Source organism: Pleurodeles waltl, chromosome 12 (genome assembly GCF_031143425.1).
Source record: "Pleurodeles waltl isolate 20211129_DDA chromosome 12, aPleWal1.hap1.20221129, whole genome shotgun sequence".
Lineage (NCBI taxonomy): Eukaryota > Metazoa > Chordata > Amphibia > Caudata > Salamandridae > Pleurodeles > Pleurodeles waltl.
This window is the reverse complement of record NC_090451.1, coordinates 307,719,517-307,746,445: the sequence shown is the minus strand read 5'-3', so window position 1 is coordinate 307,746,445 and position 26,929 is coordinate 307,719,517. Positions and strand designations below refer to the sequence as shown.

At 45.3% G+C, this 26,929-nt stretch overlaps 1 protein-coding gene across 8 annotated transcripts in view; it reads left to right on the top strand.

Annotated features, from left to right (window-relative positions):
* Positions 1–26,929, top strand: part of CHD9 (chromodomain helicase DNA binding protein 9) — a 1,629,153-nt gene that overhangs the window by 574,957 nt on the left and 1,027,267 nt on the right. For all 8 annotated transcript variants that reach the window (XM_069216350.1, XM_069216347.1, XM_069216351.1 and 5 more), the window contains one exon: positions 2,075–2,318. In XM_069216350.1, coding sequence (XP_069072451.1) covers positions 2,075–2,318 — 244 coding nt within the window. The remainder of the gene's footprint in view (positions 1–2,074; positions 2,319–26,929) is intronic.

Below are 26,929 nucleotides of genomic sequence, written 5' to 3'. Positions count from 1 at the left end.
TTTGTTATGTCCCAGTGGGACCTTAATCTGATTTTAACCTATTTGATGTGTCCTCCCTTTGAATCCATGCATAGATGTCATCCAAGACTTTTGTCGGTCAAGACAGTCTTCTTAGTGGTCATCACATCAGCCAGAAGAGTCAACGAGCAGCAGACTCTCTTCAGCCTCCTTACACCAGCTTCTTTCCAGACAAACTGGTTTTCCAAACCAGTGCCTCTTTTCTACCAAAATAGGAACACCCTTTTGAGTCAGCCAAAGCATCACGCTGCTGGCTTTTTTTGCTCCATCTCATTCCTTCAAGGAGGAAGAAGCTCCACCACCTGGACCTTGAAAGAGCACCTATCATTCCAAAGAACATTGAATGGATGATCAACTCTTTGTAGTGTTCACTGGAGAAAAGAAGGGGAACACAATGCAGAAACTGGCCATCTTCAATTGTATTTTGCTCTAAAATCAGCTATGCATTAGGCAGGAAACAACTCCCTGATGACTTTTTGGATCATTCTACCAGAGCCAAGGCTGAATCTACTACTTTAGCTCGTGGAGTTCCTGTCTTCGATATATGTCGGGCTTTTGTGTGGGTATCCTTGCATACATTTACCAAACACTACGGCCTTGACACTTAACAATTTTGCCCTTTCAGTCCTTTACTGTGATCTAGTTCATACGCCCATCTTCGGGGAGGCATTACCTTAGTACCTAATCTAAACTAAGGAATCTGGAACTAGAAGTCTCTATCAGATTAACAAGTTACTTATCTTTGGTAAAGCTTTATCTGGTAGAGACCCTATCTAGCCGGAGATTTCCTACTGACCCTTCCATCCTTCCCATTCTGCAAACTGGACATTTCTACCTAACAATGTCCTGCACCATGGTCATTTGGCCTTCTTTCATGGCTCTGTGCTTCTGTTGCAGAAATAGTCACAATAAGAAGTAGGCCTGGGTGGCACCTATATCGTCACTGCGCACGTCACATCTGGTGCGGATGACACCTACGACGCTAACGTGGAGCCAATCAGCACCTACTTGCATACAGGGATACTGCTCAAAACTTTCTGGATACAGTCTGACACCTGGGGCATATTCTAAGGTAAAGAATCTGTGAGTAGGTAGTCTCCACCAAAAAAGGCATTACAGAAGCTAATGAAGTTGGGCTTAGGGCTCGACTGTCAAGTGACCATCTCAGTTGGTGACTTAGCCTTGACCTAGTATTATTCTGCATAATTTGAAGCCTCTGTAAAAGTTAAGAGGTAAGTATTATTTTTCTTATTCTTCGATCACGGGTCAGGATTTGTCCTCGTCTACCACCATTGCTTTTCTCAGATTGGTCATCATCATTCAATTATGTTTACGGTTCTCTGTAAACCACCAGCATGACTATTAAATAAACAATAGACAACTGCACCCTGAATTATAAAGGATGCTGTTTCATCAGTAAGTGACTACTTTGTTTAGGCTCAATTGACATGCTCCATGAATTATTTGAATATAGGTTTACTAAGGTTGTAGAATAACATTTATTTCATGAATTATAAATTTATGTTCCTTTATTAGTAAAGCCAAATATGTAGCATTAGCTTGATATAAAGCAAAAATGTGAGCAAGCAAAAGTTACTTATCATAGAACCAGTAAATGGACAGCATCCCTCTTATATTCGTAGTAGAACTCTGCTGTCGTTGAAAGTCACATTCAAGCAAGTCAATATTGCAAAGCCAACCCGCTCCCCAAAACGATCAATTACGTTTTCTGAAATCTTGCCCCCCCCCCCCCCCCAAATAGTTTTTAGCCTAATGATGTATTGACCCAAGTTTTGTTATTTTGTGAGTTCCAATCCACATACACAATGAGCCTTTTACTTTTAGTATTTCTCAGATGTTTTGGCACATGGAAAATAGTCCTCTAGTATTCATAGCCTTGCATTGTTGTTATTAACTTTACACGTGTATTTTGTGTGTTATTGTCTGTATAATTTTGTCATTTGCATTAAAAGGTTAATGTATACTGAGTGTTACACTTGAAAAGTCCTAGAATTCAGCCTGAAGACTAAATGATTCTGTCCTGTTTCTGTTTCAGACGAAACTGCATCTTAGCAGATGAAATGGGTCTTGGGAAAACTATTCAGTCAATCACATTCCTGTATGAAATCTTCCTAACTGGTATTCGAGGACCTTTCCTAATCATAGCTCCTCTTTCAACCATTACAAACTGGGAAAGAGAGTTTCGTACCTGGACAGACCTCAATGTTGTAGTGTTCCATGGGAGCATGATCAGCAGGCAAATGATTCAGCAATATGAAATGTACCCTAGAGACTTCCAGGTATTCTTACTGGTCTTTATTAGGCTTTGATAGACTAATTATCATGTGGTGTCTGCATGTGGCAAAGCACATTGTTGAGTTTTTTGTGTGTTCAAATTTACATTGTGTCACCATTTTCTAATCTTTAACTTACAGGAAGGTTGTCAATTGCCAATAAATACAAATGGACCAAGCCCTTAAAATGCTATAAGAGTAAAGGACTGCATCCTTTGCATTTTACTAGGGTAGTATTTGTCCTAATCACACTCATCCTTCCTGGTCTCTAAAAGGCAGGCACCTTTTGCATAACAAGGATGAACTACATCATTATCCTTTGTTATTTCTTCATGCTTAGACTCCTTTGTTTTTGTTCTTATTTTCTAATTGTCTTTTTCTAAATAATACTATTTTACACAATCTGATTTAAAAAGGTGTAAATACTTGAGTATGATGCTTTGCACTTCATTGTCACTCGCTAAGCCATTAAGGTTCAAATGAAAACTACTTCTGCAAAAGATGCTTGAAGGAGAGGTTGCATTGTATTTCTTGCATTCTCATAAATTAGGCGTTTTGGAAAGTCGTTTTCACATGAATTGATGATTGCTACATATGCCAAGCATGTGATTAAGTTCTTCTTATTGTTTATTTATTAGTTAGCTGTATTTTATTTTACTTACTAGCCCAGGAATAAATCAGTCAGCTAAATGTGATCACCTTGAAGTCAGAATATCAGTTGCCTTAAAAGCAGTACATTTTGTTCTGAAAGCAGGTGTAAATATAAAAAGTATGCATCTTGGTGCGCTATTTATGTATTGAAAACATTAACTCAAGGGTTTATATAACATAGCAATTGCTTACTAGTAACCTACTTTATTTGGATTTCCATTCATCACCTTATACTTTTGAGGTGTGCTCTCCTCATAGGTACTGCATATTCCAAGCTATTTGTCTCCTCCTTACAGAACTTACAGGTTGATTCCTCAATTTGTTGGGTGCTGTACACAAGGAAAGCCAGAATTTGTTTAAAAATCTGATGTAGGGTGGGAAGACATGAGAGAAGCAGTGTTTTAAATACAAGGAAAAGTAAGGCAACTTACACTAATCACGATTACAGGTAAGCAAATGCATTTTCTTCTGAAACCCTTCCACATCCTAGTCCTTAACTTAGGATGGACATTAGCAGAGCATCAACCTAAACTGACACAAAAACGTTTATTTAGGCAGTACTTGATTTAATCATCCTGAAAGTTTCAAACTCTTCAGATCACTTATCTCTAACATTTGCATCTATTTGGATAACATGGTAGAAGGAATTGCCCATGATACAGCCCAGCAAATATCCCTAATGGAAACTCTTCCCCCAGCTTTAGTACATTGCTCATTCAGCTAGATTGATATTTGAACTTGGTGTTCATACAATTACCTGGTGTCCATAATGGGGAAAAATAGAACAAGCTGCCACGGTTCTAGTTCTAAAAACCAGGAAAGATTGTTAGTCTCCATGGAGGTATCTTTCAGGTGCCAAGCTTCTTTATCCTTAATTCTAGGTGCAGGAAATCAAAGCAGTCAGCATTATGTGCTTTTGATGGAGAAAAGAAGAAACCATTTTAGGTTTGAGCAATTAATCAATTTTGTAACACCTCCCTGTCAAGATCGATGTGCAGGTATGTGAATTTAACAAGAAACCAAGAACAGAAAGGGGTTTCTAGTACAGCTAGTAGTATTGACAAAGGATCTCAGACTAGACCTTTCAAATTAATCACTGATATACTGAAGGCAAAACTCTTCTAAAACCAGTGATGCAGAGGTATGGCATAAAACCAGTGTATACAAGGCTCCCTGAAAGCTACAATGTCAGTAATCTATACCTGAGGCGTGGATAGCGACCATTCCAGAACAGAGTAACCTGTAAAATAAAAGCCTCTGTGCACTTCCTTGAAAACCTAAACAGAGGACTCAAAGTGGTATTTATGATTTTTGTAAGGGAACTGGGCCAGACTTAGTGCAAGATAACTTGTGAAGTCCTGTCCTGTCACCCTCCTTTCCCATAGCCGCAATGTCTGTTGTGAGATGGTCATGTCAAAGGGCATGGGCTTCAAGGACAGAACAGGCATGTTAGCACAAATACAAAGAATGTTTATGTTGGGCTAATACCATGTATCTTCTGGGGATATTAGCATTGTTCTCCTACTGAAGGTTGTTAGTTGCAGTTGTTGAAAGTGCTTTCCATATGTTGGTAATTATTTCTTATTAGCCTCACCTTATATCCTGATTATTAAAGTTGCCAAATGCTGCCTCATTTTGGATGACCTTGCTTTTTCCAACTGTAGTGCTCCTAGGTTACTTTTGACTAAAGCACAGCACGTTTTATCACCTGGGAATGTATTGGATGTGATTTGAGGTGTTCATTTGAAGCCCGTGGTATTCTAGTACTTGATTCTTCATCTCTGTCTTTATCTTAACGTATGATGGTTAGTGAACTGTTTGGTTGTCCATCCGTTTTGCAACTGATATATGTGAACATTGAAAAAAGTTTTAAATGCCAGGATCTGCTCATGGGATGAATGGAAATATATATGGAGGTTAGCATCCTCCAAGCCTATCACTGGAAAAGTCAACAAAGGGTTTATTTTGCCTCCTCCTCCTTGTGATAGATAGGATCCAGAGACCGACAGCAAGCCCTCACCCCAACACCAGCCATACGCTGACCGACAAAGTTTCTTGTTGGAAGAAGTTTTATTATCAATTTTTATGATAATTTTTCACATATGTACAACATACATCACTTCAATTAAAACATCAGTCATATTTACAGAAACCATAAATCACATTTTTGAGATATAATTGAGTAACCATAAATCCTTTACTTATGACAGGATCTCTTCCTGTCCTGAACCACCATTGGACCACACAAGTGAACCATACATCACCTGTATCCCTAGGAGGGGCGGTTGTCCTGACTACACCGTTCCTTGACCACCCGCTCAGGGTTCTGCCCCCCCCTCCAAACACCAAGCTGCCAAGGGGAGTAAGGGGGCGGCCGGGAGCGGGAGCCCCATGGCCCCCCAGCGATCTGGGCTCCCTTCCCCCTTGATCTGGTGTGTACATCCGCAGGTTGGCTCAGGACTTCATGATCCCATCCCTGGTGTTCTCCCGGGGTGCCGTCTGCCAGCCCAGCCACCGCGCACCAAGAAAGAGAAGGCTGAGCCTTCCTGGGGGGACGCTTATGTAGCCCCCCACCAGTACGCGGTGACTGGAACCGGCCAGTGGCAAAATGCAGCCGCAATGTTCCCAAACCCCTTGGATTTCCGCCCCCACCCGTCGCAAGGCATGGGGGCGAAAGTCACAGGCCCGCACAACTAGTGCGTAGAGGTTCATGGCTTCGGGGGGGCCCGTCTCCTAATGGGCTGCGCCCTCCCATCTTGGGGGGCGCTTTTCCCTTGTCTTAACAGCAAAATTGAGATCTTTCAGACTGATAATTAACATGTGGTCCTCCGTTGCATTCAACACAAGAATACTGTTGAATAGTTCAGTGAATCCTTGTAGTATGCTCCTCAGTGCTCTACACAGGATTTTCTCCCACGGATCTCCCAAAAGCTGCTTCTAATAGAAAGACTTCTTCAGTAACCTGCTATTCTGTGTTTTTCAACCTTGGAATCCAAGGGATTCGCATTGACCAGGGTAGCCAGCTGTGTTAACTAGCTGAGGCTAAAGCTTTGAGCATTTCAACAATACCATCTTCAAGAAATTTGGCTGATACCTTCATTTCATATGCTTACCCACTAATAGTGCCAAGGAGAGAGCATGAACATATTTAACTTAGTAGTATGATAAACACAAACAATACTTACCTACACCAGTGTCCAGATTCAGACTTTAATATCACCTACTTGCTTCACTTTTTCTGTCATCATTGAGGTAAATCATGCCACAGTAGTAGCAGAAAACATAAAACTAACACTTTTTGATCAAGATTTAGTGTGGGAATCCTTCACATGGTCCATTCATTCTCTCATTACCAGCTTACCGGAGTCCTGAATCTGTAATTGCTGAAACATACATAGCCCTTTAGTTCTTGGAAACTTTTCCAGTAAGATCTGAAGATGGGTGTGCCAGATATTGAAACACTACAAAGAGGTTAAGCCTGCTGATTGAAGTTCTCCTTGATTCTAGAATCTGGATCTGCCTCCTCCTCATCTTACTATTGCATGGAAGACCATGATGGGAAAAAAGGAAAATTAAGAAAATAGGAAGCTGTAGTGGAATAGTGCAGCTGGCTTAGTGCTGCACTTTCTTATTTCTACAAACATAATTGTAATGCTTTTTGAGAAATTCAGTGTTTCAATAGAGAGTCTGAAACAAACAGTTCTTCGTGTGCTTCCTACTCCTTTTCTTTTCTAATTCACTGTACCACTAACAGACACACAGCAGTAACACCTTTTCATAGTTTCCTTTCTGTGTTCCATGGTCCTTTCCATTTCACCTTCTACAGGTCAGAGGTCCAGTTGGATTACTTTTTTTTTTTTTTTTGTTACTTTAGTATTCCGACATCTGATTAGGTACTTATTAGGTACTTAGGTAGACCGAGATCACCTGCTTATCTGATCCTTCTTTTTAGTTCAGATAATTAACTGGTTAGTGTCAGAACTTAGATTGAACACTATCACCATTCAGTTAAAACTATGCCATTTGTACCATAACAAAACGGGAAAGAGGTTCACCTTGGCGGATCCCTGCTTAATGGTTCGCACCACTGTTACTTGTATCTCCGATGCGCTCATTTGCATGTCTCTGGAGCCATTCCACGCTACGCTGTTAGTAAGCTCCTGTGTCGCGCTTCTTCCTGAACTGTTTCTTTTCTGAACGGGAGGTTTATGCTGAAATGCACATGTTGTAATCCGGATCATTTGATTCTATTGCAGCAGGTCCTGCCTGAGCCATAACCTCAGTCTTTTAGTCCATAGGAACATTCTCTGACCCCACTGAGGTTCAGATGTCTGGTTTTTCAAAAGCAAACATGAAAAATAGTACATAATTATGGTGAAGCTTACCTTCATGGAGCACCTCTAGAGAGGTCTGAGGAATAGAAGGGGTAAAACACTTTTGCTTGCTGTGCGGCAATTATAGGAGATGGGTACACTTCATAATGCAAGTATCTTGAAGGAGGGTTTTGAGGAGTAGTGTTTTTCTGAGTTTCTAGGTTTCTGTGGTCCGCTCTCTTGAATATTCTCTTGGAAATGCTGTCCCATGGCGGCAGCACTCTTTTATAATGTTTAAGGTCAAACAGTACTAGGCTTAATTGCAAAGGAACCTAGTTGAACGCTTAAGTAATTCTAGAGTATCCCTGCTACTTTGTTTCTTTTATCATGTCTGCTAGGAAAGATCTCACAACTCTTTTTTGTCTTTTGTTTGGGTAGCACAGTGTGAAACCTTTTGTTGTAGTCTCCAGTTTTCCTGATTCATTGGTCCACAACCATATGCAGATCTGCGTTGAGGAAAATAGGAAATAGGAGCTACATCCACACCTTTGTACTTCTATATTGACATGTCATGCATTATTCTAGCATCTAGGAGTTATGTCCAGTTATGTCCAGGACGATTCACTTACCTCTTTTCCCCCCACTCATTGTGGACATCTACCAGAGGAGTTGTTGTGGTGTTCCCCTTGCATTTAGAGAGTATGCTCACAATACCTCTTTAAAGTGGTTGCTATTTTAGATACTTTTTCCGCTGTTGAGTTTTGAGAAAAAGGCCAGGAGCACTGAGTTGATACCAAAAGCACCAAAAGGAGTCTGTGACTGCTTGTGACCAAAATATGATGAGGTAGCAATATCAGTATACCAAGATGAATAGCATTGAAACCAAAGGAGAACGGTGTTTTTTTAATTTGTTTTAAAAAAATTTAATTAAATCTTTGCCTCGTCTACATGGGGGGGGGGGGTTAGCTGTAAACCCAGGGTCTCTTAGGTTTTCATATACCAGGATTGATGGAAAGCACTTAATTTTGGTTCTGTCCAAAATGTTGCCAGATTTGCACAGAAAGATATGCATTATGTATGCAGCTTATGCCCGCCAAAGGACCATAAGTTTGAAGGTTGTAAATTGTGTTAGAATTTCGTGATCCGATACTAACAGTACAGGACAATCAGTACTAGGCTACTACTCCAGGACCTAGGCAAAACAGTTCTTGCTGATGGGGAAAGGGACCAAAGAGATTAAATGAAGCTCAATGGAGTTTGCTCGGCTTGGTGCCAAACAGTTTAATCAAGGCATCAAAAACATTTTGGACATGGTTGTGGTAAAATAGTTACAGCGCCCCCAAAAAAACGTACACTCACAATGCATGAGACTTATCGCTCTTCTGAGTGAAAATGATTTGACACGGAAAATGGGTAAACCAACATCTAAACATTCAATTGTTAATTTGGCACCAAAAAGAAAACTACGTTCAAATTGAAAGGCATGAGCAGACCAATCTCAAACTCTGACGTAACACTGAAAGAGAACTGGAGGTAGAACAAAGAGAGAACTCCAGATCGTAGGAGTGCCATAACCCTCCCCCTCTAGGTAAAAAAGACAGTGCTGTACACAATTTTGAATAAAAATAAAACTGTAGAGTTTCAAAAGAAAAAAACATCTCAAGGCTCAAATGACTGCGCAGCCTCCAGGGTTTCACAATTCCTAAACAGTCAAAAAAAGATCCAGGAATAAATGGAGCAGAACAGGAGGAAAAGTTAACTCCATTAACCCTTGAGTCAAGTGTAGAAACTAAAAAGCCTCAAGAAGACGACTTTTAGGTCGAATCGGAGTGGAAAGGCAAGATAAAGACATCTGGTGAAAAATGAAGACTCCCCATAAGAGGAGGTTGGCTCTTTCCCATCGCGACCATCCCCTTGAGATGAAAACATACTATACCACGTTTTATTGAAGAGAGAAGCTGGTACATAGGGAGTGCAACTAGAGTTAGAGGAGACACTATCATTCCTCCTCTTAAAAGCAGTGCTTCTATATGTATTAAAACAATGCAGAGAGGCCTTCAGAGAACCAGTAACTGCTATGGTGGAGAAAATGTATGAAGCGCCCCCCCAGGAACCACAGTTCATAAATAAATAATATGCCAGTGAATTTCCGAACAGTCAACACTGCTCGCTAACAGGGTAATGCTCAGTCATCCACAAGTCCTCCTCAAAACAAAGACTGCAACAGGCGGGGGCAGTGGCTAGACCAGTGAAGATAAGGGCACCAACGTGACGGAGAACAGCTCACTCAAACACACTGCTCAGCAGGTATGGACGCGAGCAGTGGGAAGGAATTGAAGAGCTGATGTGTTGTGTTCATAAGGTGCAAATTATTAGTTCAGTAAACTCTAACTGGTGAATATCAGATTGTTGATTTTTAAATTACAGTTTTTTATTTTACTTCAACATCTGACTATATTGTCACTTTAGCATTTGTTTTTTTCAATCAATTTCTAGGGTTTTTTAATGTGAGTTGAGATATTATACTGAACTCTAATATCACTTTAACTTTGGGTTTTTAGTGACAGAACAATGTGTGTATGTGAATATGTATACTTTGTAGTTAGAGTTGGGTTTCCATAGGAAATGCACTTTTTGGTTTGCTAATAACTTTGACACCTTTTGGCAAATTGTCACTTTTTCCACAAAAAATGTTATGCCAGCTTTTCTCCTTTGTGGAAAGTTCTGGGTTTGAGATGGTGTGTTAAGCGATAGCCAAGAAGGGAAGGGAAGAGAGAGAATATGCATTTTCAGCATCCAATTTCCCATGAACAGATATACACCAACATTTGCAGAAAGCTAGCTCTTTAGCTCGAAAGTGTGCTTTTTTGTGATTTGTTAAAAATGTGTGTATATATAGTGACATGGTACTACAGCGAGGTGATCTGATTAACTGCAACATAAAGAGAAAGTTGCGGCTGCCATTTTATGACTCTAGAAAACAAAAATAAGGAATAAGAGGGCACGTTCTCTCTATGGTGTTTTTATTAATTTGTTTAAGTTTAAAATGTAACATTTTAACTGACATTTTCACCTAACTTAAACCTGTTTTGTCATTGAATATATATATATATGTATATATATATATATATATATATATGTATATATGTTCGATGGCATGTGTAGCTGCAGATACACATGCTGTGCATATCCCGCCATCTAGTGTTGGGCTCGGAGTGTTACAAGTTGTTTTTCTTCGAAGAAGTCTTTTTGAGTCACGAGATCGAGGGACTCCTCCCATTTCGGCTCCATTGCGCATGGGCGTCGACTCCATCTTAGATTGTTTTCTTTCCGCCATCGGGTTCGGATGTGTTCCTCTTCGCTCCGTGTTTCGGTTCGGAAAGTTAGTTAGATATCGGAAAATTCTACGGTATTGTTTGCGTTTGGTATCGGGTTAGTTAACGCATATCGACACCGAATTTGGAAGAGCTCCGGTGGCCCTTCGGGGTTTCGATTCCCCGGCGGGGCCTGGTCGGCCCAACCACATGCATCTACAAGACTAATGGAACGGACCCCATTCCGCTTCTGCCCCGAATGCCACAACAAGTATCCTTACACAGATCAACATTTGGTCTGTAATTTGTGTTTGTCTCCTGAACACAAAGAGGATACCTGTGAGGCCTGTTGAGCGTTTCGGTCGAGGAAGACACTAAGAGACCGAAGAGCAAGAAGACTGCAAATGACGTAGGCGCCGACAGGACAAAGACGCTTGGAGGAGGAAGAAGAAACCTTCTCCATCCAGGACTCGGACTCGGAAGAGCTCGATCCCGAAGAGATGCCTAAAACCGTGAGTAAGACGTCGACACACAAAACTCACAAGAAGACCGCAAAAGCCCAAGGGACGCCACCGCCAGCAGGCCATGGCTTAACCCGAAAAATAGTTGACCGACCATCGGCACCGAAAAAGGGCACGCATGTGTCAAAGTCATCCGACTCCGGTCGAGATACCGGCACACAGCAAACTCGAGCCCGAGACAGCGGGTCTGAACAAGTTCGGCACCGAGAGAGCGGCACCGAAACAAGTCGGCTCTGAGAGACCGGGACGCCGAAAATAAAGAAGGTGACGTCAGAGCCGAAAAAGGCTACCAAAAAGGTTTCTATTCCGAAACATCCAGCCTCGGAACCGAAATCAGGTTCCTACACAGAGGAACAGGGACTGTCCTCCCAAAGCAAGGACATAAGTTCGGACAAGAACTACAGTCATTGGAGCCAGACTACACTCAGAGAAGGGTCCACATCCAAAAGGACACAGGGAAGATAAGTACTCTTCCCCCAATTAGGATGAAAAGAAGACTTGCCTTTCAAGAAAAGGACAAACAGCCACAGGCAAAGGTGGCAAAACAAACAACACCGCCACCATCCCCACCACCATCAACGCACACATCGCCGGTAGCCACTCCACCTATGATGCAATCCCCAACTCATACGGGAATGAGTCAGGATGATCCCGACGCATGGGATCTTTATGATGCGCCAGTGTCAGATAACAGCCCAGACTGTTACCCAGCGAGGCCGTCGCCACCTGAGGACAGTACAGCTTATACACAGGTGGTGTCAAGAGCAGCTGCATTTCATAACGTCACCTTGCACGCAGAACCTATTGAGGATGATTTTTTGTTTAATACACTAGCCTCCACTCATAGCCAATACCAAAGCTTACCTATGCTACCCGGAATGCTAAAACACTCCAAACAGGTGTTTCAGGAGCCTCTGAAGAGCAGGGACATAACTCCGAGAGTAGAAAAAAAGTACAAGCCACCGCCAACAGACCCTGTATATATCACGCAGCAATTAACACCAGACTCTGTGGTAGTAGGGGCAGCTCGCAAAAGAGCAAACTCTCACACCTCAGGAGACGCACCACCTCCAGACAAGGAGAGTTGCAAGTTCGACGCTGCGGGGAAAAGGGTTGCAGCACAAGCTGCCAACCAATGGCGTATTGCCAACTCACAGGCACTGCTGGCAAGATATGATAGGGCTCATTGGGATGAAATGCAACATTTCATTGAACACTTACCCAAGGAGTTCCAGAAGAGGGCACAACAAGTGGTGGAGGAAGGACAAAGTATCTCAAATAATCAGATATGGTCAGCAATGGATGCAGCAGATACAGCTGCTAGGACAGTAAATACAGCAGTAACCATAAGGAGACACGCATGGTTGCGTACGTCAGGATTCAAGCCGGAAATAAAACAAGCCGTGCTTAATATGCCTTTTAACGGACAGCAGTTGTTTGGCCCGGAGGTGGACACTGCTATCGAAAAACTTAAAAAAGACACTGATCCGGCCAAAGCCATGGGCGCACTCTACTCCCCACAGAGCAGAGGCACATTTCGCAAAACGCAGTTTAGAGGGGGGTTTCGAGGGCAAACTACAGAACCCACAACCTCACAAACAAGGCCCACTTATCAGAGCCAATATCAGCGGGGAAGTTTTCGGGGACAATATAGAGGGGGACAATTCCAAAAGAGTAGAGGGAAGTTCCAAAGTCCCAAAACTCCTCAAACAAGCAGTGACTTCCAAGTCACAAATCCCCAACACCCAACACCTGTGGGGGGGAAGGCTAACCAAGTTTTACCAACATTGGGAAGAAATCACTACAGACACTTGGGTCCTAGCAATTATCCAGCATGGTTATTGCATAGAATTTCTCAAATTCCCTCCAAACGTCCCACCGAAAACACACAATATGTCAAAACAACACATGGATCTTCTAGGATTAGAGGTCCAAGCGTTGCTAAAAAAAAGGAGCAATAGAATTAGTACCAATTCAACAGAAAAGAACAGGAGTTTACTCTCTGTACTTTCTCATACCCAAAAACGAAAAAACTCTAAGACCTATATTAGATCTCAGAACATTAAATACCTACATCAAATCGGATCACTTTCACATGGTGACATTACAGGACGTAATCCCACTGCTCAAACAACAAGACTACATGACAACACTAGACCTATGCATACTTCCATATACCGATATATCCTTCACACAGAAAGTACTTAAGGTTTGTATTCCAAGGGGTACATTACCAATTCAAAGTGTTGCCATTCGGGATAACAACTGCGCCAAGAGTTTTTACAAAATGCCTGGCAGTAGTAGCTGCTCATATCAGAAGGCAGCAAATATATGTGTTCCTGTACCTAGACGATTGGTTAATCAAAACCAACACGCAAGAACGGTGTTCACAACACACAAAGTATGTCATAGAAACCCTCCACAAACTAGGTTTCTCACTCAACTACACAAAGACACACCTTCAGCCGTGTCAAACACAGCAATACTTAGGGGCGACAATCAACACAACAAAAGGGATTGCCACTCCAAGTCCGCAAAGGGTACAAGCATTTCACAATGTAATACAGACCATGTATCCAAAACAAAAGGTACAAGTCAACATGGTGATGAAACTACTAGGCATGATGTCCTCATGCATAGCCATTGTCCCAAACGCAAGATTGCACGTGCGGCCCTTACAACAGTGCCTAGCTTCACAATGGTCACAGGCACAGGGTCAACTTCTAGATCTAGTGTTGATAGACGGCCAAACATACACCTCGCTTCAATGGTGGAACAATATAAATTTAAACCAAGGGCGGCCTTTCCAAGACCCAGTGCCTCAATACGTAATAACGATGTAGGAGGCTGGACTGGCTTGTAGTGAGTACCAAGGGGTACTTGCACCTTGCACCAGGCCCAGTTATCCCTTATTAGTGTATAGGGTGTCTAGCAGCTTAGGCTGATAGATAATGGTAGCTTAGCAGAGCAGCTTAGGCTGAACTAGGAGACGGGTGAAGCTACCACAGTACCACTTAGTGTCATATGCACAATATCATAAGAAAACACAATACACAGTTATACTAAAAATAAAGGTACTTTATTTTTATGACAATATGCCAAAGTATCTTAGAGTGTACCCTCAGTGAGAGGATAGGAAATATACACAAGATATATATACACAATAGCAAAAATATGCAGTATAGTCTTAGAAAACAGTGCAAACAATGTATAGTTACAATAGGATGCAATGGGGACACATAGGGATAGGGGCAACACAAACCATATACTCCAAAAGTGGAATGCGAACCACGAATGGACCCCAAACCTATGTGACCTTGTAGAGGGTCACTGGGACTATTAGAAAATAGTGAGAGTTAGAAAAATAACCCTCCCCAAGACCCTGAAAAGTGAGTGCAAAGTGCACTAAAGTTCCCCTAAGGACAAAGAAGTCGTGTTAGAGGAATAATGCAGGAAAGACACAAACCAACAATGCAACAACGGTGGATTTCCAATCTAGGGTACCTGTGGAACAAGGGGACCAAGTCCAAAAGTCACAAGCAAGTCGGAGATGGGCAGATGCCCAGGAAATGCCAGCTGTGGGTGCAAAGAAGCTTCTACTGGACGCTGCTGTGGCCCTGGAGGGACCAGGAGGTCGCAAATTGGACCAGGAGAGAGAGGGGACGTCGAGCAAGACAAGGAGCCCTCTCAGCAGCAGGTAGCACCCAGAGAAGTGCCAGAAATGGGCACTACGAGGATGCGTGAAACGGTGCTCACCCGAAGTTACACAAAGGAGTCCCACGTCGCCGGAGAACAACTTAGGAGGTCGTGCAATGCAGGTTAGAGTGCCGTGGACCCAGGCTGGACTGTGCACAAAGGATTTCCGCCGGAAGTGCACGGAGGCCGGAGTAGCTGCAAAAGTCGCGGTTCCCAGCAATGCAATCTAGCGAGGTGAGACAAGGACTTACCTCCACCAAACTTGGACTGAAGAGTCACTGGACTGTGGGGGCCACTTGGACAGAGTTGCTGGATTCGAGGGACCTCGCTCGTCGTGCTGAGAGGAGACCCAAGGGACCGGTAATGCAGCTTTTTGGTGCCTGCGGTTGCAGGGGGAAGATTCCGTCGACCCACGGGAGATTTCTTCGGAGCTTCTAGTGCAGAGAGGAGGCAGACTACCCCCACAGCATGCACCACCAGGAAAACAGTCGAGAAGGCGGCAGGATCAGCGTTACAGAGTTGCAGTAGTCGTCTTTGCTACTATGTTGCAGTTTTGCAGGCTTCCAGCGCGGTCAGCAGTCGATTCCTTGGTAGAAGGTGAAGAGAGAGATGCAGAGGAACTCGGCTGAGCTCTTGCATTCGTTATCTAAAGTTTCCCCAGAGACAGAGACCCTAAATAGCCAGAAAAGAGGGTTTGGCTACTTAGGAGAGAGGATAGGCTACTAACACCTGAAGGAGCCTATCAGAAGGAGTCTCTGACGTCACCTGGTGGCACTGGCCACTCAGAGCAGTCCAGTGTGCCAGCAGCACCTCTGTTTCCAAGATGGCAGAGGTCTGGAGCACACTGGAGGAGCTCTGGACACCTCCCAGGGGAGGTGCAGGTCAGGGGAGTGGTCACTCCCCTTTCCTTTGTCCAGTTTCGCGCCAGAGCAGGGCTAAGGGGTCCCCTGAACCGGTGTAGACTGGCTTATGCAGAATTGGGCACATCTGTGCCCAACAAAGCATTTCCAGAGGCTGGGGGAGGCTACTCCTCCCCTGCCTTCACACCATTTTCCAAAGGGAGAGGGTGTAACACCCTCTCTCAGAGGAAGTTCTTTGTTCTGCCATCCTGGGCCAGGCCTGGCTGGACCCCAGGAGGGCAGATGCCTGTCTGAGGGGTTGGCAGCAGCAGCAGTGAAACCCCAGGAAGGGCAGTTTGGCAGTACCAGGGTCTGTGCTACAGACCACTGGGATCATGGGATTGTGCCAACTATGCCAGGATGGCATAGAGGGGGCAATTCCATGATCATAGACCTGTTACATGGCCATACTCGGGGTTACCATTGTGAAGCTACATATAGGTAGTGACCTATATGTAGTGCACACGTGTAATGGTGTCCCCGCACTCACAAAGTTCAGGGAATTGGCTCTGAACAATGTGGGGGCACCTTGGCTAGTGCCAGCGTACCCTCACACTAAGTAACTTTGCACCTAACCTTTACCAGGTAAAGGTTAGACATATAGGTGACTTATAAGTTACTTAAGTGCAGTGTAAAATGGCTGTGAAATAACGTGGACGTTATTTCACTCAGGCTGCAGTAGCAGGCCTGTGTAAGAATTGTCAGAGCTCCCTATGGGTGGCAAAAGAAATACTGCAGCCCATAGGGATCTCCTGGAACCCCAATACCCTGGGTACCTCAGTACCATATACTAGGGAATTATAAGGGTGTTCCAGTAAGCCAATGTAAATTGGTAAAAATAGTCACTAGCCTGTCAGTGACAATTTGGAAATAAATGAAAGAGCATAACCACTGAGGTTCTGATTAGCAGAGCCTCAGTGAGACAGTTAGTCACTACACAGGTAACACATTCAGGCACACTTATGAGCACTGGGGCCCTGGTGAACAGGGTCCCAGTGACACATACAACTAAAACAACATATATACAGTGAAAAATGGGGGTAACATGCCAGGCAAGATGGTACTTTCCTACAAACGACAGATGCCTCCATGTTAGGGTGGGGAGCACACCTCAACCAACACAGCATCCAAGGACAATGGGACACTCAGCAGAGACAGTTTCACATAAATCACTTAGAACTACTGGCAGTGTTCCTAGCGTTGAAAGCATTTCAACCTATAATTAGACACAAACACATTCTTGTCAAAACAGACAACATGACAACGATGTATTATCTGAACAAACAAGAAGGAACACACTCAACACAGTTGTGTGTCTCCTGGCACAAAGAATATGGCATTGGGCGATTCACAACCGCATTCGCCTAATAGCACAGTATATTCCAGGGATTCAGAATCAGTTAGCAGACAATCTCTCTCGGGATCACCAGCAGATCCACAAATGGGAGATTCACCCCCAAATAGTAAACACCTACTTCCAAAAATGGGGAACACCACAAATAGACTTATTTGCAACAAAAGAAAACGCAAAATGCCAAACTCACGCATCCAGATACCCACAGGAGCAGTCTCGGGGCAATGCGTTATGGATGAGTTGGTCAGGGATATTTGCATACGCTTTTCCCCCTCTCCCACTCCTTCCATATCTGGTAAACAAATTGAGTCAAAACAAACTCAAACTCATACTAATAGCACCAACTTGGGCAAGACAACCTTGGTATACAACACTACTAGACCTCTCAGTAGTACCTCATGTCAAAATACCAAACTGACCAGATCTGTTAACTCAACACAAACAACAGATCAGACACCCAAATCCAGCATCGCTGAATCTAGCAATTTGGCTCCTGAAATCTTAGAATTCGGACATTTGGATCTCACACAGGAATGTATGGAGGTCATAAAACAAGCTAGGAAACCAACCACAAGACATTGCTATGCAAATAAGTGGAAAAGATTTGTTTATTATTGCCATAATAATCAAATTCAGCCATTACACTCTTCTGCTAAAGACATCGTAAGCTACTTACTGCATTTACAAAAGTCTAAGCTAGCTTTTTCATCCATTAAAATACATCTTACCGCTATTTCAGCTTATCTGCAAATTACGCACTCAACTTAATTATTTAGGATCCCAGTCATTAAAGCATTTTTGGAGGGCCTAAAGAGAGTTATTCCACCAAGAACGCCACCAGTTCCTTCGTGGAACCTTAACATTGTCTTAACACGACTCATGGGTCCACCTTTTGAACCCATGCACTCATGTGAGATACAATATTTAACATGGAAAGTAGCGTTTCTCATTGCCATCACATCTCTAAGAAGAGTAAGTGAAATACAGGCATTTACCATACAAGAACCCTTTATTCAGATACACAAGCATAAAGTGGTTTTACGAACTAACCCAAAGTTCTTACCACAAGTCATATCACCATTTCACTTAAACAGTAGAACTACCAGTGTTCTTTCCACAACCAGATTCTGTAGCTGAAAGAGCACTACATACATTAGACAGCAAAAGAGCTTTAATGTACTACATTGATAGAACAAAACAAATACGGAAAACAAAACAACTGTTCGTTGCTTTTCATAAACCTCATACAGGGAATCCAATATCCAAACAAGGCATTGCCAGATGGATAGTTAAATGTATTCAAACATGTTATCTCAAAGCAAAAAAAGAACTGCCTATAACACCAAAGGCACATTCAACTAGGAAGAAAGGTGCTACTATGGCCTTTCTAGGAAACATTCCAATGACAGAAATATGTAAGGCAGCCACATGGTCTACGCCTCTTACATTCACCAAACATTACTGCGTGGATGTGTTAACAACACAACAAGCCACAGTAGGACAAGCAGTACTACGAACTTTATTTCAAACAACTTCAACTCCTACAGGCTGAGCCACCGCTTTTGGGGAGATAACTGCTTACTAGTCTATGCAAGCATGTGTATCTGCAGCTACACATGCCATCGAACGGAAAATGTCACTTACCCAGTGTACATCTGTTCGTGGCATGAGACGCTGCAGATTCACATGCGCCCACCCGCCTCCCCGGGAGCCTGTAGCCGTTTCGAAGTTGATCTTGAACATTTGTAAATTTGTAAATATATCACTTTAAACCACATTATGTACATACATATTTACTCCATTGCATGGGCACTATTACTATAATACATAACTCCTACCTCACCCTCTGCGGGGAAAACAATCCAAGATGGAGTCGACACCCATGCGCAATGGAGCCGAAAGGGGAGGAGTCCCTCGATCTCGTGACTCGAAAAGACTTCTTCGAAGAAAAACAACTTGTAACACTCCGAGCCCAACACTAGATGGCGGGATGTGCAAAGAATGTGAATCTGCAGCGTCTCATGCCACGAACAGATGTACACTGGGTAAGTGACATTTTCCATATATATCTAGTGCCAGTAGGTGGTTACAGTTAAGGCCCAATTCCTATAGATAAAGCTTTTTGCCAATAACTTTGGTGCCGTTTGATGAAACCTCACAAAATTTTACAAACTTGAATGCTAATTTATTAAGCTGCTGTCTCAAAGTTTCTGGGTGATCCGTCATGCTCAGAAAAGCAGGGGTCCCAAAACACATTTCCCCCATGCAATTTACCATAGGGATTTTGAACAAGACAATAGCCCTAACTGCTGAACTGAATTAAACAAAATCTGGTTAAAAGCTAGAAAGTGGTCCAAAAAGGTCTCTGTTCGATGGCATGTGTGGCTGTAGATACAGATTCTCTGCATAACCCTGCTATCTAGTATTGGGTCCGGAGTGGTGCAAGTTGTGTTTTTTATTTTTTTTTATTTTTAAGAAATGCTCTGAGTCACAGGATCAAGTGACTCCTCCTCTTGGTGATAGTGTGCATGCTCATTGACTCGTTTGTTCGATTGTTTTCTCGCTGCTGTCGGGATCAGACGTGTATCTTCGCTCGGTCTTTCACCGTGCTCTGGTTCGAAATCTTTCCTCTATCTTACCTTCTTTCAACGGTATTGTGCCCACTCGTGCTTTTCCACCTTAGTACTCGCTTTGAATAATCTCTCTGGGCACCGACTGTCTGACCTTCGGGGTGTCCTTGCCCAGCTCATGCCTACCTTACCACGCGGCACAGATAGATATGCCAACCTGATGCAACAGACTCCATTCCGTTTCTGCCCTTCGTGCCATGCTAAATTTCCCCTCCCCGATCAATATCTGGTGTGTAACCTCTGCCTCACCCCGATCATCAAGTGACACCTGCAGATCATTCTGATTGAAGGAGGCGCTTCGGGCCCAAAGTACACATCGATTGGAAATGGCACGGGCGACACCCCAAATATCTTTCAGAAGGAACACGCACAGTAAGAACCTGCGCAGGAAGAGGAGTTCCTTTCTATCTGGGACTTGGCACAACCTGTGAGTACAGTCAACCCTCCTGCTCTCCCCAAAACTGTTAAGAGGGCCCTTCTGGAGGTCGCAGGTCCGCCACTGCTACCAGGCCATGATCTGAACCGTAAAACTGCTTCGGCTACCCCATGTTCTGGCCCATCTCCAAAAATATCGGATAAGACCAAGCCATTGTCTTTGGCTTAAACCTTGTTCACATCAGACCGAGAGGTTGTTTCTATTTCGATCTGAGCCTCAACTCTGAGCCGGACACCTACACCCTCCACTTCGGCGTTGACAAAACTACACCAACCTCAACCTTCTGATGGATACAATACCTGTGGATTCCTCACCTAATGAATTCTTCCAATGCACCAACATTTGAAGGAAATGTTCTTCCCAGCTCTGCACGTCGATGAGGACGTCACAATTGCCGACTCCCACGCAACGCCATCTTACGTCATCGAGGCAATAAAGGTCCTTGAAGTAACAGTTTTTCTCCTGGCTATTGGGGAGCTACTGTTTCTCGGGGGTGATACTTTGTAGAAAAATGTCTCCACCTCGGAAGTCTGGGTTCAAGCCTTGTAGGGAGTGCGGGGGCCGTATGTCGGTGACGGACCCGCATAATGACTGCCTGTGGTGCTTGAGCTCCGAGCATGACGTGGAGGAGTGTGGTTCGTGCCAACAGATGACCCCAAAGGCGCTCAAGGAGGGTGAGGCCAAGCTGTTTTTGGCCAAATCAAAACAGGAGAAACATCGGCATCGGAGGTCGTCTTTAAAATCTTCAAGATCCCATAAGAGGTGGCGGCGTCATGACTCACGGCGTCGGCAAGATTCCCGGCGTCGTTCGGAGAAAGACTGATCCCGTTCGAGATCTTCATCTATTCGGCATCGTACGACGTGGGAGGTCAGCCCGACAGTAACGCCTCAGCCATAAAGCCCTCAGGCTTCTCCGGCGCCGTCGGTCTTTGAAGTGGTCGAGCCTCGCCGGAGCCCTTGCTTCTCGCCTGTGCAGTCAGAGGTGCCTGATACAGCGCCGACGCCGCAGAGGTATCCAGCGTCGACGCCGCAGGAATATCCTGCATTCCCGGCTCCAGGTGCCGATCCGGCGGCATTCTTGAATGCTATGTACAACATCTTCAGCTCCATGGCCCCTAGCGGTGCACTGGCTTGTCCCTCAGGTCCCTTGGCTTTTGGTTTGGGCATTCCGGCTCCACACAAGCCAACGCCATTCATGCCCTTCTGTCCAGTAGAGGGTGCTGGTCCGGTGCCAGTGCCTTTGGTGTCGCCGAGGAGACCTTCAACGCAGGTAGCTTCTGCTGATCCGGTGGCACTGTTGACTTCGCCACAACTCCAGTTGACGTCGGCGAAGAGGGCTCGCCTTTCCATGGCATCAGTGGATCCGGTGTCGGGCGAATCCGAAGATCCGCGTCAGCCGAGGTCGTCTACGTTGGCCAATTCCTTATCGATGCCGAGGATAGAGGCCATGTTGCGCTCGAGAAGGAAGGCTTTGAGGCTATTGGAGGAGCAGGAGTATCAAAGGCAGCTCCTGGAGGAAGGAGAGATTGCAGAGCCCCTGGAGGACTTTCAGGGTTTGGACTCTGCAAGCGGTCTCAATACTTCCCCAGAGTGGGAATTGACTGAATAGGCTGCCTCTTTCCACTCGGTGGTGAGGAAGGCAGCGGACTTCCTAGATCTCCCACTACCCGCAGCTGAGGTGAAAACGAACATCCACACAGAAGTGTTACATCCTGCTTCGGCTGCTGCGGAGCCACTCCTGCCTTTTAACGAGGCTCTCACAGAACCGATCCTGGAGGTTTGGAGAAAAACAGTGTCTTCGATCAGTGGTGAGGAGATACCGAGTGGCTCCTGGGGACCCAGGTTTCCTCTCTAGGCATCCGACTCCGGAGAGTCTTGTGGTTCAGGCCTCCTGCTCCTCGCGCTCAGCTCCTGAATCCTTCCCTGGGGCCCCGTTGGATAGGGAATCAAAAAGGATGGAGCAATCTGCCACGAAGACCTTTTCTTCGTGCAGTATGGCCCTGAAGTCTGCTAACGCCACTTGTGTCTTGGACAGGTATATCAATGCCCTGATGGGCAAGGCTGTGCTGCCTGATTTGCCCCAGGACATGAGGGGTCTTCTGACTGATGCGCAATCGACAACGACTCAGGTCATTCAGTCAGGGCTGGATACATCAGATTCGGTGGCCAGGGCAATGGACACGTCCATTGCAACCAGGAGACATGCTTGGTTGAGATCGTCTGGATTTTCATCGGATGTGCGAATGACCCTTTTCGACTTGCCGTTTGATGGGGACAAGCAGTTTGGTTCTAAAGCTGACTCTGCCTTAGAGCGCTTCAAGGAGAGCAGGGCTACCGCCAAGTCCCTAGGCTTGCAGGCTTCTACCACCACCCCGTTCAGATTGTTTAGAAGATTCAGGGGGTTTGGACGAGGCTCTTCCTTTCGGGGGAGACCCCAGCCAGCAGACCAACAACCTTCTACTCTTCCCTATTGGTCCTATAGAGGGCGGGGTAGAGTTCGAACCAGAGGAGCCACCCAGCAGCACCCTCCCTCTTCCTCTTCGGGGGGGTGCAACAGGGAAAACAGCCTTAGTCCTCCATCTATTGCATCCCATGCTTCTCCTGTAGGTGGAAGGTTGTTTCATTTTCTCCGCATGTGGGAGTTGATCACATCGGATTCCTGGGTCATCAATATTGTGGAGAAAGGTTATGCCCTCCCCTTTCGGGAGTTTCCCCCTCCCATCCCTCCCCGTCCTTCCTTTTGCACGGAAGACCATCTCCTGTTGTTGCAACATGAAGTTCTAGTCCTTTTGTTGAAAGATGCAGTGGAGTTGGTTCCAGAGCAGGAAAGGGGTCAGGGTTGATACTCAAGATATTTCCTAATCCCCAAGAAGGATCGTCAGATGAGGTCTATCCTGGACCTGAGGGTTTTGAACGGGTTCCTCAAGCAGGAGAAGTTCAAAATGCTGACCCTAGCGCAGGTGCTTTTGGCATTGAACGAAGAAGATTGGATGGTGTCTGTCAACTTGCAGGGTGCTTACTTCCATATCCCTATTCTCAAGTCGCACAGGAAGTATCTCCAGTTTGTGGTGGGGTCGCAACACTATCAGTTTGTGGTCCTTCCTTTTGGTCTTACTTCCGCGCCTCGAGTCTTCATGAAGGTGATGGCGGTCGTTGCAGCAAATCTCAAGAGGAAGGGGATAGCGGTATTCCCTTACCTGGATGATTGGTTGATCAAAGCCAAGTCTCCAGAGCTCGTGCTGCATCACCTGCAGGTGACAACCCAGTTGTTGTTCAATCTGGGTTTTTTGGTAAATGTGCCCAAATCTCACCTGGAGCCCTCTCAACGCCTCCTGTTCATAGGGGCAGTACTTGGCACAACATTAAATAGGGCCTTTCCTCCGCCTCTGTGGATTCAGGACATTCAGGCATTGATTCCAATGTTTCACAGTGGAGCCGTCGTTCCAGTCCTCAAGGTCCTTCATCTGCTCTGTCTGTTAGCTTCATGCATTCTGTTGGTCACTCATGCACGCTGGCACATGAGGGCTATTCAGTGATGCCTCCGCAGGCAGTGGTTTCAACACAGAGGGGATCTTGAGGAGTCGATAAAGATCTCCAGAGACACTTCAGCGGATCTACGATGGTGGGCTGTGGATGGCAACCTTTCCCAAGGAAGGTCGTTTTCACTACCTCCTCCAGTGGCCACAGTGATAACGGATGCTTTCACTCTAGGGTGGGGAGCTCATCGGGGGGACCTGGAGATCAAAGGTTGTTGGTCTCCAGTGGAACAGATGTTTCATATCAATCTGTTGGAAGTGCGGGTGATACGTTTGGCTCTCAAGGCCTTCCTTCCCTCCCTTCCTTCGCGATCAGCCGGTCCAAGTTCTGACGGACGACACTACCGCAATGTAGCACATCAACAAGCAGGGAGGAGTAGGGTCGTACCTTCTCTGCAGAGAGGCTCTGCGGCTCTGGTCCTGGGCACGGAACCATCGGGTTTGCTTAGTAGCAAACCATCTGGCGGGGGTTCTAAATGTACGTGCAGACAGTCTCAGTCGGCACTTCTCAGCCAATCACGAGTGGTATCTCCATCCGGACCTGATCCTTTACATCTTCCGGATGTAGGGATTTCTTTAGGTAGACCTCTTTGCCACTCTGGAGAACGCGCACTGTCCATCGTTCTGCAGCCTCCAGTATCCGGTGCAATGAGCATTGGGGGGCGCATTTCAGATGTCCTGGTACAGCCAGTTGCTTTACGCGTTTCCCCCCCATACCTTTGATTCCTCGGGTTCTGAGGAAGATTCACCAAGACCGGGCCCAAGTCATCTTAATAGCGCTGGATTGGCCGAGAAGGGTGTGGTATTCAGACCTTCTCCAACTCTCACTGTACCCTCCGCTCCGTCTCCCTCACAGGGCAGACCTCCTCTCGTAGTCGCAGGGGCAGGTTCTACATCCCCACTTCCAGAGCCTGCATCTTCATGCCTGGAGACTGAATGGGGAAATCTGAGTTCCTTTTCTCTCCCGCCAGAAGTGGTGGTCGTTATTTTATCGGCCAGGCGACACTTCACCAAATCAATCTATGCTGGCAGATGGGCAAAATGTGTGGCTTGGTGTGGAGAGAACCAAATTGATCCCTTATGTGCCCATTTGTCGGACATTTTATTGTTTGCGTTATCCTTGGCGCGGAGGGGTTGTGCAGTTGCGACTGTTAAGTGCTATTTGTCGGCACTATCTGCCTTTCTGTGCCTTCCTGATCAACCCTCTTTGTTTAAATCCCCTATAGTAATAAGGTTCTTAAAGGGTCTTAATAATAGATTTCCTCCCTCTCCTTTTATTGTGTCTCAATGGGATTTGAATTTAGTTCTCACATTCCTGATGGGTTTGCCGTTTGAACCTTTAAATTTATGTCCATTAAGGTTTAAAAAACTGTTTTTCTCATAGCCATCACATCAGCTAGGCCAGTGAGTGAACTTCAAGCGCTTAGCGTTAAGCCCCCTTTCACTTCTTTTCATGCGGACAAGGTGGTGCTGAGGACCAGGGCGGCTTTCCTACCGAAGGTTGTTACACCCTTCCATTTAGGGCAATCTATAACGCTCTCATCTTTCTACCCTCCTCCCCATCCGTCAAAAGAGGAGGGGAGACTGCATCGGCTTGACCCGAAAATCGCTTTAAGCGTCTACATTGAGAGAACAAGAGAGTTCCAAGTGGAAGATCAGCTCTTCATCGGCTACGTGGGGAAGAGGCAAGGCTGTCCACAAAAGAACACTATCCAGGTGGGTCATTCTTTGCATAAACATGTGTTATTCCTTGGCAAAGAAGGTTCCTCCTGTTGGAATAAAAGCTAATTCCACCAGGGCTAAGTCGGCCTCATCGGCTTTGGCTAGAGGCGTTCCTGTGGCTGATATTTGTAAGGCAGCAACTTTGGCTTCCCTCCACACTTTTGCAAAGCATTATTGCTTGGGCTCAGAGGTTAGGAGGGATGGCCATTTTGCACGGTTCGTGCTGCAGGATTTCTTGGTGTGACCATTCAGGCACCCGTCACTGAGTGCGGTACTGCTTTGGGACTCTATTCATTAGTTGAAGAATCCACAGGTAGTTGTATCCATCAGAAGAACAAGTTACTTACCTTTGGTAACGCCTTTTCTGGTGAACACACTAGCTACCTGTGGATTCCTCATGGTCCCACCCACCTCCCCATTGCCTGGTTGGTCTTACCAAGATATCCTAGGGTGTATATGTATATAAGGATGTGTATATGTTAGATGGTATATGTATGTTCGATGGCATGTGTAGCTGCAGATACACATGCTGTGCACTCTTCCTGCCATCTAGTGTTGGGCTTGGAGTGTTACAAGTTGTTTTTCTTTGAAGAAGTCTTTTCGAGTCACGGGACCGAGTGACTCCTCCCTTTCGGCTCCATTGCGCATGGGCGTCGACTCCCTCTTAAATTGTTTTCTTTCCGCCATCGGGTTCGGACGTATTCCTCTTCGCTCTGTATTTCGAATCGGGAAAGTTAGCTAAAGTATCGAAAATTTGACGGTATTGTTCTCGTTCGGTACCGGTTTAGTGTTAGTGTATCAGCACCGACATCAAGACCGCTTCGGCAGCCCTTCGGGGCTTCCACTCTTCATTGAGGCCTGGTCGGCCCGACCACACCCGTCGTCCCAGACTAATGGACTGGACCCCCTTCCATTTCTGTCCTAAGTGTCACGCAAAGTATCCTTATACAGACCAGCACTGGGTCTGTAACCTGTGTTTGTCGCCTGAACACAAAGAGGATGCTTGTGAAGCTTGCTGTGCGTTTCAATCGAAGAAAACCTTGAGAGATCCGCGCTCAAGAAGACTGCAAATGGCGTTGAAACCGAAAGAACAGCTCGACGTCGAGGAGGAAGAAAGAGTCTCCATCCAAGAAACGGACTCGGATGAATCCGACAATGTATGACCCTTGACGGTGCAACAAACCGTGAGTAAACCTGCCCCGTCCCAAACTCAGGGTCACACCAAGAAACTTAAGGCCATGGGGATGCCACAGCCAGCAGGCCATGGCTCAACCCACCGAAAGGAAGGTGACCAGATAACATTGGCACCGAAAAAGGGCAAAGAGTTGCCGAAGACTTCCGACTCCGGTCGAGATTCCGGCACCGAAAAAATTTGACACCGAGTGATCGAATCGAGCAAACCCCGCAAAAGCTCCTCGGAACCGAAAAAGACTATTGAATTAGAAACTTCTGTACCGAAAAAAGCGGCCTCGGAGCCTGTAGTGCTTTCCTCTTATCTAGTTTCTAAGCACTAACATAACACAACAGAAATGCACTTCTGAGGTC